General features: G+C 40.8%; 1 protein-coding gene across 4 annotated transcripts in view; it reads right to left on the reverse strand.

The window, feature by feature from the left end:
• The window catches only part of LOC134346986 (tyrosine-protein kinase JAK2-like), a 280271-nt gene that overhangs the window by 5618 nt on the left and 259749 nt on the right, over window positions 1–14904 (reverse strand). For all 4 annotated transcript variants that reach the window (XM_063048925.1, XM_063048926.1, XM_063048927.1 and 1 more), the window contains exons 18-21: window positions 11737–11873; window positions 8568–8757; window positions 5491–5615; window positions 1555–1727 (exon numbers count right to left, since the gene is read on the reverse strand). In XM_063048925.1, coding sequence (XP_062904995.1) covers window positions 1555–1727; window positions 5491–5615; window positions 8568–8757; window positions 11737–11873 — 625 coding nt within the window. The remainder of the gene's footprint in view (window positions 1–1554; window positions 1728–5490; window positions 5616–8567; window positions 8758–11736; window positions 11874–14904) is intronic.

Raw genomic sequence — 14904 nt, forward strand, 5'->3', positions numbered from 1 at the left:
TATTGACTCCACGGATGTTCATTAATGTTGACCTACTCACTGTGAGCAAGGATCACACTTGCAATGCCATCTGTTATGCCAGCAACATCTTGAAAGCCTTGAAGTGAACTTCTTTCTTATTAATTTGTGTGGTAGCATCTTGGATCCCATGCAAGGACCATTTCTGAGTGGTGCCATTTAAATTCTCATGACAAGAAATAATGCATAGAAAGAGCACACCCCGTAAAGCTTTAATTATTGTTTTGAAGAAATGAATTCAATAAGAATATAATGCTTGGATGTGATTTTAGGTAGCATGACCATTATGTGATTTTATTTTTTATATATTTTTCAATTCTTTCCACAAAACCAGAAGTCATTTGCAAAGTGATGACTTGCTAATCAACTAGCTATGGGAGTACAAGACTATTTATAGATGAATAATTCCTCTTCCTGTAACTCCAGGCACCATCTAAGTGCCAGCTATTAATCTTGTCTGCACAATCATCAAAAATTAATTTTTGGTGTCAGTGAGATTTCACATATTGTACTTTATAATATCAAATGATTTTCAAAACCCCGTCTCTAATGTTGCTAATTACTTTAAATCAGGGGTTCCCGAATTTTTTTATGGCTTGGATCTGTACCATTAACCAAGCGGTTCATGGCCTCAGGTTGGGAATTCCTGGTTAGATGAACAGTTCTAAATGTGTCATTAACTCACTGCTTCGCTTTAGAAACATATTGAGAAACCAGGATTGTGGATCTAATTTTCTTTAAATCAGTTCAAAAGCAAGTGACCATAGTTCGTTTTGGTGTTCTACACTTGTTAACTGCCACCATTCTGCAAGGAAAATTCTTTGCTTATACCAATAAATGTCACTTAAACATCATTTGCTCATATTATTTCTCGTATTTTATTTGACATCAAGAGGAGCCTATTCAGCTATTGAGTCTACTTGCTTTCAGAATAATCCCATTAAAATCCCTTTCCCTTACTTACGTGAAGAGCTATTCAGCTTTGCTTCCAGAGATCTGTCGACCTCCACTTCTGCCTCAGATCAAGGCAAAGTTTTGGGAGGATTGATAGTTTACTGTGCTGATACTAATATCTTAAAATGTTTAAAATTGATATCTCTTATTTAAAAATCACAATATTTAATTATTCATTTTTTTGACTTGAATTCTACTTTGCTAATTCTAATATCCTTACTGTTAATAATCCTATAATTTGAATTGCATGAACTAAATAAACCTTCTTGCATTTCTATGTTCTGCCAAAAACCTTCTTTAAAAAATTGTACTTGTGCACAATTAATTCATATATTTAAACACAAAAGATTTTGTAGATGCTGGAAATCCAGAACAGCACACCAGAAAATGCATGAGAAACTCAGCAGGTCAGGCAGCATCTACAGAGAGTAATAGACAGTCAACATTTTGGGCTGAGACCCTTCATCAAGACTTTAAAATCACATTCCTCCCCTTAGCTGCTGTCTGACCTGCTGAGTTTCTCCTGCAATTTTTGTGTGTTGTAATTCATATATCATAGACCTTATTTTGAACTGGACTTACCAAAAGATTGGGCTTTCTCCTGGTTCCTTCACCTTGTAATACTCTTTGTCTTGTGGTAAAACCTTGGTCAAACCAAAGTCACCAATTTTCACTCTGTTCTCATTTTCTACAAGAATGTTTCGTGTTGCCAAATCTCGATGAATGTATCGCTTAGTTCCAAGGTACTCCATTCCCTGTAACATTCCAACAGAATCATTGCCGCTACAATCAGGCAATTTTGTTTCAAGGGCTAAAGTGACTTTGTTTCTATGCTATGGTGCAACAGCAGGGTAGATTGCGAGGGTGCCCAAGTGACCCAGGTTCAGTCCTGACCTTTTGTGTTGTCTGTGGGGAGCTTGCATGTTCCTTATGTCTGTTTTTGAGTTTCCCTGGGTGCTCAGATTACCTCCTACATTCCAGTGATATACAGGTTGGTAAGCTAAGCAGCTACTGTGAATTGTAGTGGTAGAAGAATGGTATGGTCTTGTCGATCATCTGGGAACATAGGAAAGTTAACATGGGACTGTACGATTACTGTAAATAGTTTGTTTGGACACAGTGGATGGAGAGGCCTGTTTCCATGCTGTATACCTCCATACAAAGTTTAAAATCAACACCAGTTTTACCCACTTTGCATTACTCACAGGTTCCAAAATCACTTTGGTAGATAACATGATTTCATAAACATTTGTGATTATAATTTATAATTCTAACGTAATTAATACTGAGCAATTAGTATGCTATCAGCAAGCGACTTTGACAGCTAGGTAATCTACTTAAACACTGGAAAATCTTGTTTCTGTGCTATACTTTTCTATGACTTTGACTCTAATTGGCGAATACAATTGCTAACTCATGGAAAAGAATCAGAACACCCAGGAGAAATCCATCAGGCATGGAGAACATGTAAACTACACACAGATAGGATTGAATTCAGATCACTATAGCTGTACTGTGGTGGCTCTCAACTCATAATCCATTCTTGCTAACTGGATAAGTTTATGTTCAACCACTACCATTTCTCCCCCTCTTAGCAAGTTGCACTCCAACATCTTTAACAACCTTTTCCATCAAAGTTCCTGGTAATAGTACATTTTTTCTATACCAGTGGTTTCAAAACTGTTTTGGTCACTGTCAGACCATATCCCCTTCTTCGTTTCCAGCCATTACTTCAACGCTATAAGGAATTTTGATTTATGATGCATGGTGAAAGAAAATAGGAACTGCAAATTCATAATTTGCAAACAAATAATTGCAAACATTATTCAAATCTTTATAAAACTGCAAATAAAGTGGAGTGGAGTGATGATGGCACTAAACGGCGACTCCTTTGTTTGCATCTTCGGAAACAGCTCTATTTCCATCTTTAATATGTTTATTTTTCCCTTTCAGGGTTCTTCTGAAGACCCTGACCTGGAGTTACATGCTGACTACGGTTCTTTGTGGGAATAGGACCCGCTGTCAGGGTTTCATAACCGGCCGCTGTTGTTTGGCACACCAAGGGCTTGACCTAAGAGTCCGGCTCGGATTTGGAGGCCTAGGATCTCGGGGCGTGGAGACAGGCGGATTGAGGGTCGGTGTCATGACAGGAGACCATGTGTCGTCAGGGGAGTCAGAATATCTACAGTTGTGTGCCCAGATTTCTGGGTACAGAGCTCAAAAAAAGCGACGTGGCAGACTTTTAACATCATAAACGAGTGAGTTGGTTGTTATGTCTCCCCGCTCACTGGGAAAACGGAGACCTTATTAGGGAGAGAGGGAACCTGTGGTATGTTGAATACCGGGTGAAAGGCGAAGTCTTTGGGGTAACTGCAAGTCTGTGTCTTTGCTGTTGTTTTGCTCATGCTTGGGTGCTCAGTGGCGGGTGCCGATGTTTTTTTTTCCACCGGTGTGGGGAGGGGGGATTGTTGCTTGCTGCCGCTTACGTGTGGGAGGGAGGGGATCTGGGGGGACTTTGGGGTTCTAACATTTGACTGTTGTTCATTCTTTGGGGCACTCCTCTGTTTTCGTGGATGGTTGCAAAGAAAAAGCATTTCAGGATGAATACTGTATACATGTCTGACATTAAATTGTGCCTTTGAAACCTTTGAAAATGATTTCTTCATTTAATTACAATAAAAAGACATCAACAATTTTAGAGTGTACGTTTGTAGTCTAACTATTCACTACTTCATTGCTTTTTCACCTTTCAATGAGACAGACGGGCTTGGTGCAGTGATATCATTTTCATAACAGCAGGCTAAATGTCACTCAGGAGTCTCAGATCCCCACATTTGGTAATTGGAAGTCTGTTCTGTTGCTCTGAAAGAAGTTGGGTGACTGCACTGAAACCATGCTCCACCAAGCATGATGTTGCAAAGGCAATAAAGAACTTCTTGACCTTTTTCCACAATGCAGGATAGTGTTCAGAGATTTCTTTCTGCAACCATAAGTGTTGATATGATTTTGTTGAATCTCAGTTTCAGCTCAAAGTCATTTTGTAGTGAAATCAGTTCTTCCTTCATCCTTTCTGTTATTCATAATTACAAGTGTTCAGGAATGTATTTATAACCCAATCTGGAATTTGGATTGAGAGACGATCCTGACATCTCTCTGACATGTCTTTATGCAGCTTACCCAGGTGGGCACAGTGTTCTTGCAGATCATCATCTGGTATTCTTTCTTTCTCTTATAACTCAGAGAGGGTTAACTTGGACAGAAATGTGAAGAAGACTGATTTGAATTCGGTATTTGACATTTCCTTGCAATTGAATATTGATTTCATTAAACTTTGCAAACAATTCTAACAAAAAAACAATGTTATGTTTGATGTTCTTGAGTTGATTACCAAATGAAGTATTCAAGTTCAAAGAATATTTTCAAAAAGTGCATAAAACTGTCTCGGGTAGTTTCCTTTTGAGAGCCATCTGACTTCTGTGTGTAACAATGATTGTTCAAACTGTTCATCATTCTGAATACAAAGCTCAGAACCCCCCTTACTGCTGGCAGAATCAGTTCTTCTACAATTGAATGAGGCTTTCCAGATTTAGCAATGAGCAATGAAATGTATGAAGCATGCAAAGAATCACTGCTTTGTCGTGAAATGCAGACAAACATGTTTTGAAGTGTTTTCCATTTCTGAAAGTTTTCACAAAGTAATTAAATTAAGCCAAGTTCTTGTTTGTTTTAACAGAGTGCATTCTCTTCAAATGTTCAAGAAGCCTGGATGGTTTCATTGCCTCATTTGAAAAAACTGTTTCACACAATAGATATATTGGCTGCTGTTGGTTGCTTGGTGCGAGTATTAATCCATATTTCAGATACTCCACAGTATACTGTCTGCACTTCTTTTTCACTTAGTCTGCTTCTGTCATTTTCATAATTGATTAACAACTGCAGTCAATCGTCTATTATTTAAGTCCAACTTCAATAAAGGGGAACATCATCATATCTCAGGCAAAACCTGACTCTCTGCCTGTAGGTACATAAAGTGGGGCAGCGGTATTTTGATTGGGCAGTGGGCTAGATAAATGTGCTCAAGACCATTTCAAAGGGCAGATTCTGAACTTCACCCCATTGAACACCATATGCTAATTCATAGGATTAGTGTCATTATGTGATTAGGGTTTGGGATTCGTACTAGCTAACACTGTATGCAATAGTGAATGGTAATAACGTGTGGGTCGGGCCCAGAAATAACATGATTTCCACAGTCCAGATTTCTTACGATATGTCAAATATAGAAGTATCACCTTGCATCCATACTACTCCCTTCTTAACTGTTCTCTATGTCAGCAAGTTCACATTTACATCACTCAATCTCATTGCTGTTTTATTCTCTTGTGGAGATTTGTTAATTAGAAGTACAACAATTAAGCAAAGTGAGGGACATTTCATCTATGCATTTTCTATTTAAGTGTAGAGGACTTAATTAAAATAAGATAAGGTAACAGGTCCCTGATGGTAATAATGAGTTACCTTGCAAATTTGAGAGGTGTAAGCTAGTAGCTTCTTGCGATCAATCCGATCTTTATTTTTTTGTAAGTAGTCACGCAGGCTTCCGTGAGGCAAGTACTCCATAATCAATTTCAAATTTCTCCGTCCTGTAAAGAGCAGAATCATTACAGCACATGATAAGACTGGTTGGTCAGAGAACGGCAGGGGTGGCTTTGATTTTGTAGTTGAAATACCCTGGCTTCCTTGGCTGCGTAAGTCTAGGGATGACAACTTCCAGCACGCTCAATCCCACCCCAAACCCCGGTTTGTGTGGATGCTGTGTCATTTGCTACCCAGTTACAAGTTAATGCCACACAATAATAGACAGTATACTGCATACGATTAAAGGAATCATACTTACGAATCTTAACTAAAGGGTTAGTAAATAATAACAAAAAGAAAAGGGCCCATCCTAATTAAACAGTCAAATGTGCACAAGTTGAAGTTCATCTTGAACTTCTCTGTCATTTATGTGCTGGGGCCTCGGTCAATGTGAAAGCACACACCTCCTTCTAAACGTCGCTCGCAATCCATCTCGAACAAAGAGGTCTCCCACCGGATCGTATGCTACAACCAGCTCTCCCCAGTGCCTTCTCTCTTCATCTCCTCTCAAACAAAAGCTCCAAGCCCAACCTTAGTGTCACTCACCAGAGAAATCTCCCCTTCATCCGACCATCCTAATTCGATGGCACACATTTCTCACTATCTCTTATCTTCTATAATAACGCAACAAGCAGCTCTCACAGAACAGCACAAAATGAAATACATACAGCATAACAGTAAAAAATATGAACCAGGGTATTACAGAGTTGCTTGTTTTTTTTTGGCTGAAAATTATAGCTGGAGTGAGTGATCCATTTGCGGTCATTTCCTCATATGTTAGTGTTCTGTGGAGCTGTGCTTAACGACAAAACCATAAATATCTGTATCATTTGTCCTGTAAATATTGCTTTTTAAAAAATTGCTTATTGATATACAGTGTGGGGTAGGCCCTTACAGCCTTTCGAGCCACAGTGCCCAGTAATCCCTCAATTTAATCCTAACCTAATCATGGGACAATTTACAATGACCAATTAACCTACAAACTGGCATGGATTTGGAATATGAGAGGAAACACATGCTGTTATGGGGAAAACGTACAAGCTCCCTACAGGCACAGCGGGAATTGACCCCTGGTCACTGGTACAGTAAAGTGTTATGCTAACCACTATGCTACCGTGCCACCTCAATATGAACTCAAGTCCTAACATTCATGGGATAATAAACTATGACAAATTAAGGATGGGTTAATGGACCGATAAGAAAGAGCAGTATTCTTTTTGTTTGGTAGTTTATGTGGAGTGGCATGGGGACTGAAGCTGAGGCCCTGGAAGTTCACAATCCACATTAGGTTTTGGATGACAGGATCAAGTCCAATATATTCAAATTTACTAGACCATTTAAGCAAAGAGCAAGGACATGGGAGATAGAATATAATAGGGATAAATATGAAGTATACTTTTAATTGATAAGAAATTGAAAGCTGTTGGTATTCAGAACAATCACTAAAAGTTAACATGCAAGTACAGTAAGCAAGTACAAGTGTAAAAACACTTTATTTGAACTATATATCAGGCACTGGAAAATGGTTTGGTCTCTGACCAAAAGAAAGATTACATTTGCAATAGAGGAAGCATAGTGTAAGTTCACTAGATTGATTTCATTGATGGTGGGAATGTTGAATAAGTACACTATACATCTCTTTAGAAGAATGAAAAATGATCTCATTAAAATGTAGTTTTCATGGGCTGACAAGGAAAACATAGGGCTGATATTCCTCTGCATTGCTGAGAACCAGGATCTGGGCTTCTATCTTAAGTGGGGTCAGACATCCAAGACTGAGCTGAGAAAGAATTTCTTCACCCAAAACCCAGTAATTTTTTGGAATTTTCACAACAGAGGTCAATAGATATTTTTACCATGAAGGAAAAAGGCTGTGAGGTAAAAGATCAGCTACAAACATATTGAATAGTGGAGCAGGCTCACAGGGCAGAATGGCACACCCCTACTTCTACTTCTTACATTATCTTCTTCGACCATGATCAGACTGGCATAGAACTCCGGACTGGAGTGGTCGGCACTACCTTCATCCCACAAAATACTGTTGGTGCTGCCAGTTCTAACCCACCTTCCACAAATGCCCTGCACTCATCATGCCAGGTCCAATCCTTGGGCATGGAGTTGGACCAGGATTTTTCAAGGCCACCCTGCAATCGATGACTCTGTTATCATCTTTGGCCAAGCTGCTTATTACAATTAATAACCAAGGCCCCGGATTTTGTGCTGACTTGTGCAAGTAATCTTTGCACCAAAGAACAGGTGTATAAGATGATGAGGTGCATTGATCGTGTGGATAATCAGAGGTTTTCCCCCAGGGCTGAAATGGCATAACACAAGGTGCTTGGAAATAGGTACCGAGGGGATGTCAGGGGTAAGTCTTTCACACAGAGAGTGGTGGGTGCGTGGAATACACTGCTGACAATGGTAGTGGAAGTGGATACGATAGGGTCTTTTAAGAGCCTCTTAGATACATGGAGGTTAGAAAAATAGAGGGCTATGCACTAGGGAAATTCTAGGTAGTTTCTAGAGTACGTTACATGGTCGGCACAGCATTGTGGGCTGAGGAGCCTGTAATGTGCTGTAGATTTTTATGTTCTATGTTAACGCAAATTATACAGTTAAGCATACAGCTGATGAATTCCCTCTAGTGAAATACAAAATATTTCCACAGGCGAAAAAATTCCCTGTATGCGACAGTGTGTTAAGGAATAGAAGCTGGACATATTTGAGTCATGCCATTAAAAACTCAGCATTACCCACTTCTTCGAACATCCAGTCACTCAGAGACCAAATTTTGCTGATCTTTCCAATTCTTTCAGAAAGCATTTCTGCTGGCTGTGGGGAAACTTAACCTCTTCTCTGTGTTGAACAGGGTAAGTCTGTAAACTACAACAAGTCAATATCTTTGAAAATTCAATGCTTAACAATGAGTGAAGTCAACTTTATTATTAATTACCCACCTGCGCTGTAGCACACCCCTTTGTACTTGACAATGTTCTCATGTTGAAGAGATTTCAGAATTTCGATTTCTCTTTCAAAGTCACGAATGTGTTCTGCGGTGCTCTGCTGCAGTTTCTTCACTGCCACCACATCGCCTGTGTTGTCCTGCAGTGGGTCATATCGGCAGAGCTCAACACTACCAAAGTTGCCCTGTTTTGAGAGGAGATCCACTGTATAAGTGTGGTGAACATAGTGACAGTACGCACTGCCTACTGCTTGCAACAAGAACACGTGGTAGTGAAACCAAACGGCTGTACAGTATTTTAAAAAACTCAACAATTGCAAGCACTTACCTGCAATTGGCGGTAATATCCCACAGATTTTGAAATGTTTCCTTTCTTATGGAAGGTTTTTTCCTTCCATGATTAAGGAATTACAGAGTCATAGCTAGAGTCTGAAAGCATGGACATATGCCCTTCAACCCAGGGACTCGATGATGATGATCAGAAACTCATTTCCACCAATCTTGCAGTAATCCCCTTTTTTCTACTCTCAATATTCCTAGATTCTACCACTCACCTATACCCAACACAAAACCTACAAATGGCCAATTAATCTATTAACCTGCACTTCTTTAGAATATGGCAGGAAAGAGGATCACCTGGAAGAAACTTACACTGTCACATAGAGAACACGCACACTCCACACGGACAGCACTAAAGGTTAGAGTTGAACTTTGGTTACTGAAGCTATGAAACAGCTGCTTTGGACTGAGCTTAGTTCCTGAGTCTGGAACTGTAAACTTGGAACCACCTACAGGTGACTGCTGTTGCCCCTTTCGTTCAACAGTGACTGCTCTCTCTGCCACCATCTCCCCAATTCTACTTCACACACCCACTTTGATTTTGATATCCTTTGCTTCATTTGTGAAGTTCAGCTCACCAACTGTAGATAAATGTTTGCAATTCTGAGTTTTTTTTTATATACAGTGCAGCCATTTTCTTCAATATCACATGTTGCTCTTGTTCGGTCCCCATACACGCAACTCTGCTCTGATTCAACTTAATTCAACCAACAGATGCAAAGCTGAGGTTAGCAAGTTCAGCAGGCCATGGGTTGGATCTGCCTAGCTGCCAATAATTACACATGTAACAGCTGGTCATGACCCAGTTCACTTTCAGGAATTGGTTAGATCATTGAAAGCCAGTAGAGATTAGTTAGCTCTTTACCTTCCGACTGACCATTCACTGCAGCGGATAGCCCATCACTGTAGAGAAGGAATAGTACCTCCCAGGCTACGTATAGTGGGTAACTCCCCTTTTAGTGAACAATTCCACTGAGAGTTTCCAGCACACCCAGTCAATCATCAACAAGCTCTCTGTCTGAGGGAAACTCTGGCAAGGGGGCTCTGGCTTGGTCTGAGACCACCAGGACAGGGGAGAGGGGGATGGGAGTTTGTGCCTGGGTTCTGATGTTGAGTTAAGAAGGGGCTTAAGATGGAGTATTATACTCCGCTTCAGTGACAGGAATGCATATATATTAATCCATTTTGAAAGAGTATGAAGCAGCCTCGAAGGTTTATTTTTAAGTGATATTGCATGGAGTAGGATCTCCTAGCCCTTCGAGCCATGCCACCAAGCGAACCACAACCCCAATTAACCTTAGTGTAATCATGAGGCAATTTACAATGACCAATTAACCTACCGGGTACGTCTTTGGACTGTGGGAAGAAACTGGAGCATTCCACAGGGAGGGCGTACAGAGACTCCTTACAGAACAGCGCAGGAATGACCACGTAATATCCCGAGCCGTTATAGCACTGTGCTAGCTGCTACACTACCAAAATGATAGCCCTTGCAGATGTTTCTCAGTTGCGTTCTAATCTGGGGTGAAGGATGGATTCCCATCCCTTGACTAAAAGAGGAAACAACTGAGTTGTCAAGAAGCAAAAACACACCGATGCTGGAATTTTGAAATGAAGACAGGAGGAACTATATAGAGAGGAAGTGCCACAATGTTTCAGGTTGTAGACCTTTGACCTGAAACATTAACTCAGTTCCTCCTTCACAGATATTACCTGACTTGCTGAGTGCTTCCAACATTCCCTATTTCATTTCACATTTCCACAATCTGTGGCTGTTCAATTTTCACTACAGACAGACTGTAGGTAAACACAGGCAGATTTAAAATTTCTTTTTAAATTCAGTTTTAGGATCTTGCCATCACTGGTAATGTTAGTTCCTGATCGTTCTTGAGAAGATGATGGTGATCTACTTTCTAGAATATCAATTGTTCCATGGTGCTTCTACTATAAGATTAGGGAGGACATTCCAAGATTTAAACCCAGTAACATTAAAGGACTGGTGAAGTGCTTCCAAATGAAGGTGATTTATGACTTGGAGTGGAGCATATGAGTGGTACTGCTGTCTTCGCTCTTCCTGGAGCTAGAGATCACAGGTGTGGGAGTAGCCTACTTGAGTGACTGTGGTGCATTTTGTACACGACATGCACTGAATTTACAATGTGCTGTGCTGGAGGGAAACAAAAACATTAGAATGATGGATGGGGTGCCAGTTGAGTGGGCTATTTTGCCCTGGATGATACTGAGCTTCTTGAGAGATTTTAGAGCTCCACTAATTAAGGAAAATGAAGTGCATTTATCACATTCCTAATTTGTGCTTTATGGTGGTAAAACTTTGGGGTTTCAAAAATTAATTTAATTGCCGGAAGATACCCAGTCTCTAACTGCCTTTTGGAGGCACCATCTTTATATGGCTGGTCCAGTGGAGTTTCTGGTTAACAGGGACGGTTAGAGACTGTGATAGTAACGCCAAATTCTCTTGATCTACTTCTTGTTACTTGTCCCACTACCACCCTTCTATGACTTCATCACTGAATTTCTCCTTGTATAGTCTTTTCCTTTTATTCACAATTCCCTTATTTCTTTTAAATTGTTGTAACTTGTCTATTCTGATAAAAAGTCACCAGCTTGACTCTGTCTCCACAGATGCTGACTGACCAGCCCTCTCTGTTATTACTATGGTTTCACATGGTTTTGCAGCAAGAAGAATCATGAGGTTATGAAGATCTGTGTAATCAAACTCCATTCTTCAGCAGACTGAGTATTGATACAGAAAAGGAATGTGGATTGGACACTTGTCTCAGCCAGCAAGCAGGATGACTCATTACCTTGCCCAATTGCTGCAGGAATATAAGATGCCTTTCTTCAAACTGTGCAGGATCATGACTTCCACAGGAAGCAAGGAATCCAAGGCCACCTCCTCTCATATTTGGCAAAAGGTCACTTTCAACCAATAATTCATAATCTGTGGGAGAAAGAAGAGAGGATTTCCAAATTGATATAATTATCCTTTCCCTGATCAGAATATTTTATCTTCACACATTCTATATTAAAATGCAGTTGGATGGTTTAGAAGTAAGTTGAGTAGAAGTGCTTTCACTTGGAGGATGATGGGATCTGGAGCCTAGTGCCTGAAAAGGTGGTACAGTCAGAAATATCACCAAGTGTTTCGATGTAGAGAATAGTGGAAGTTGGGGATATTGGACACATGCTGAAGTGGTTCTGGAGGGTCAGACACACAAGACAGTGCCTGTGTAATATTGGCAGCAAAGGAATATGGTGAGTGAGAAGATGCTAGTTGAGAAAACACAGACAAATATTTTTAAATGTCTTAGCTGGAAGCTTGGGACTCCTGGGCTGTGGAGCAGGTAGCTAATACTAAATCATGCTTTAATTTAAACCAGCTTTGGTTTGAGCAGACAAGGCCTTTTGAGAATTTTGGGCAAATGACAACAGACATGCCTTGTATACCACTTGATATCAGTGTAGATGCTCAGCTTTCTCAGTGGGTATGTTCATCAACAACACGAGTGCACTGAGCACACAAGGTGAATCCAGCAGCACTTAGCAACTGTTTTTGGATAATATTCATTTGCAGAGTATGCAAAACATTGTGATACATGGAAGAATTTTCTCTCAATATGTCTCAGTCAGACAATCAGTAACTTCTATAGTTCAAAGTTACAACTAATACTTCACCACATAGCTGGAAAATGTCACATATTCTATATGTCATGACGATGAAGCAGTTGCCATTTTGCAACAGAAAAAAACTCTGAAAATGATGGGAACAATTTAAAAAAAATCTTTCATAACTTGAAATTTGATGGCCAGCTAAAAGATCCTTCCTAATGTACTAAATACTAAGGTAACCTGGAAGCAAAGTTCTGCTGATGCCGAAAATCCAGGTCAATCATTAATTGTTATGTTAATTGCTAATTACCCAATTTTTTTTACCAGTTCTCCTACTAGCCATGTTAATTTACAAAAATCCTTGATACAAATAAACTTATTGCAAATAAACTATAACACATCAGTCTCCGATAAAGAGTTCACATAGTACTGTTGATGTAAAAAATATCTTAAGGCTCTATACACAAGCTCCATACAAAGGAATGCTAAGATAAAGCACGAGCTATTGCAAAGGATGACTAGTCAATACTGGATAAAAATATTAAAAATTTCTGCCACCATTACAGTTATGTTTGCTAAACTTACTATACATGTTTATTTGTGCATTTACTACATTTAATTTCTTCACTGGTTTTGTGTGGGAAAGTTTCAAGCAACCTGCATCTATGTACCTTTCTCTCTTCTTCTGATTCATCGGGGTTCTCTTTCCTGTCCTCCTAAAAACCCCCAACACCCACTTTTATTCCCCCCACCTCCAAGTACCTTCTGCCTATCACCCTTGCACTGATCCTATAGATCTCCAGTCTCTTCTCCCAAACTTGTTATGGACACAGAGTAATATAGCACAGAAGCAGCCCTTTGGACCAACTGATCCCTGCATGCCACAGCAACCCTCCTGCTAGTATCATTTGCCTGTGTTTGGCCCGTAATCTTCCAAGCCCTTCCCCTCCATGAAACTATCCAAATGACTCTTACATGTTGCTGTTGTACCCACCCCAACCACTTCCTCTGGCAGCTCATTTTAGATACTCATCACCCTCTGTGTAAAGAAGTTACCTCTCAGGTCTCTTTTAATTCTCTCCCCTCTTGTATCTGTGCCCTCTAGTTTTGGGCTCCCCAACCCTGGGGAATAGACTACGACTGTCCACCTTATCTATAGCCCTCATGATTTTATAAGCTTCTATGGTTCTCCTACATCACTGATTCTCCTACACTTCAAGGAATAAAAATCCAGCATGGGCAGCCTTGCCCTGTAATTTGGGCCCTCTAGTCCCGACAGCATCCTCATATGTCTCTTCTGCATCCTCTCGAGTTTGAAATTCTCTTTTCTATTAATAAGGTGTCCAAAACTATACACAATACTCCAAGTGCTGCCTCACCAATGACTTGTATAACTGCAACATAATGTTCTTAAACCTCAGCTTGATGCCCTGGCTGATGAAGGCCGGCATGTTCAACATTTTCTACACCAAATTCTGTCCATCATTCCTCCCTTACCTGTTTTCCTACTTATCAGATTCCAGCATCCATAGTGTCTGTGTCTCAGCTTTGTCCACCTTCGGTCCCCACCTGGCACTCAGCTCTCACCTATGGCTCCCCGTAGCTGTTTGCATGCGACAGCGGACACACCCTGGGCAACAGCTTCGACAAGCCAGCTAAACCAGGTGAGAGTAGCCGACGGGTCTCAAACCCTTGCTGAGATAGGGAGTTGTCTATCCTAGCATATGAAGACATGCTCCGGCGGATTGAGTGGACAAGGCCAAAGGAAGGTCCAATGGTTAAGAAGGCGGTCTCTGCAAGCGTCGTGGAACGCGCAGAGCACAACAAGACACAGAAGATGTCCTGGTCATCCACTGCGCCTAGTCCCATCTCCAGCCGTCTCGACTCGTCTTGCCACTGGATCCAGATGGGAATTGAGAAGACAGAGTGAGGCTGACGTTGCGCAACTCTCCCGCACTTAAATCCAAATCAAGCGCTAGTCTCGACACCATCTATAAGCCGGTTGGTGGCGCAGTGACATCAGCGCCGGACTCCGGAGAGAAGGTTCCCGAGTTCGAATCCAGTCGCGCCGCTCCCGGGCATGCTTTCCATCTGTGCGGGGTTGAATGTCGACCTAGCAACTCGACCTCGTAAAAAGTACTAATGGTGTCAAGGTCTTCATCGATGACGATGGACGAACCTTGGATATTGTCCTTACCTATTTTAGCTACCATCCAGCAGCTGCTGAATCCGAACTCCACTCCCCTCCTCACATCGTTCCAAATACCCATCAATCCCTCACCTACTTCCACCTTTAGAAAAGGGATCCTCCCCTCTGGTCTACATGTGAGTCCAAGCTCAGGTAGTGATATTTTTAAAGGCAT

This window comes from Mobula hypostoma, chromosome 5, assembly GCF_963921235.1.
Source record: "Mobula hypostoma chromosome 5, sMobHyp1.1, whole genome shotgun sequence".
In the NCBI taxonomy this organism is placed as follows: domain Eukaryota; kingdom Metazoa; phylum Chordata; class Chondrichthyes; order Myliobatiformes; family Myliobatidae; genus Mobula; species Mobula hypostoma.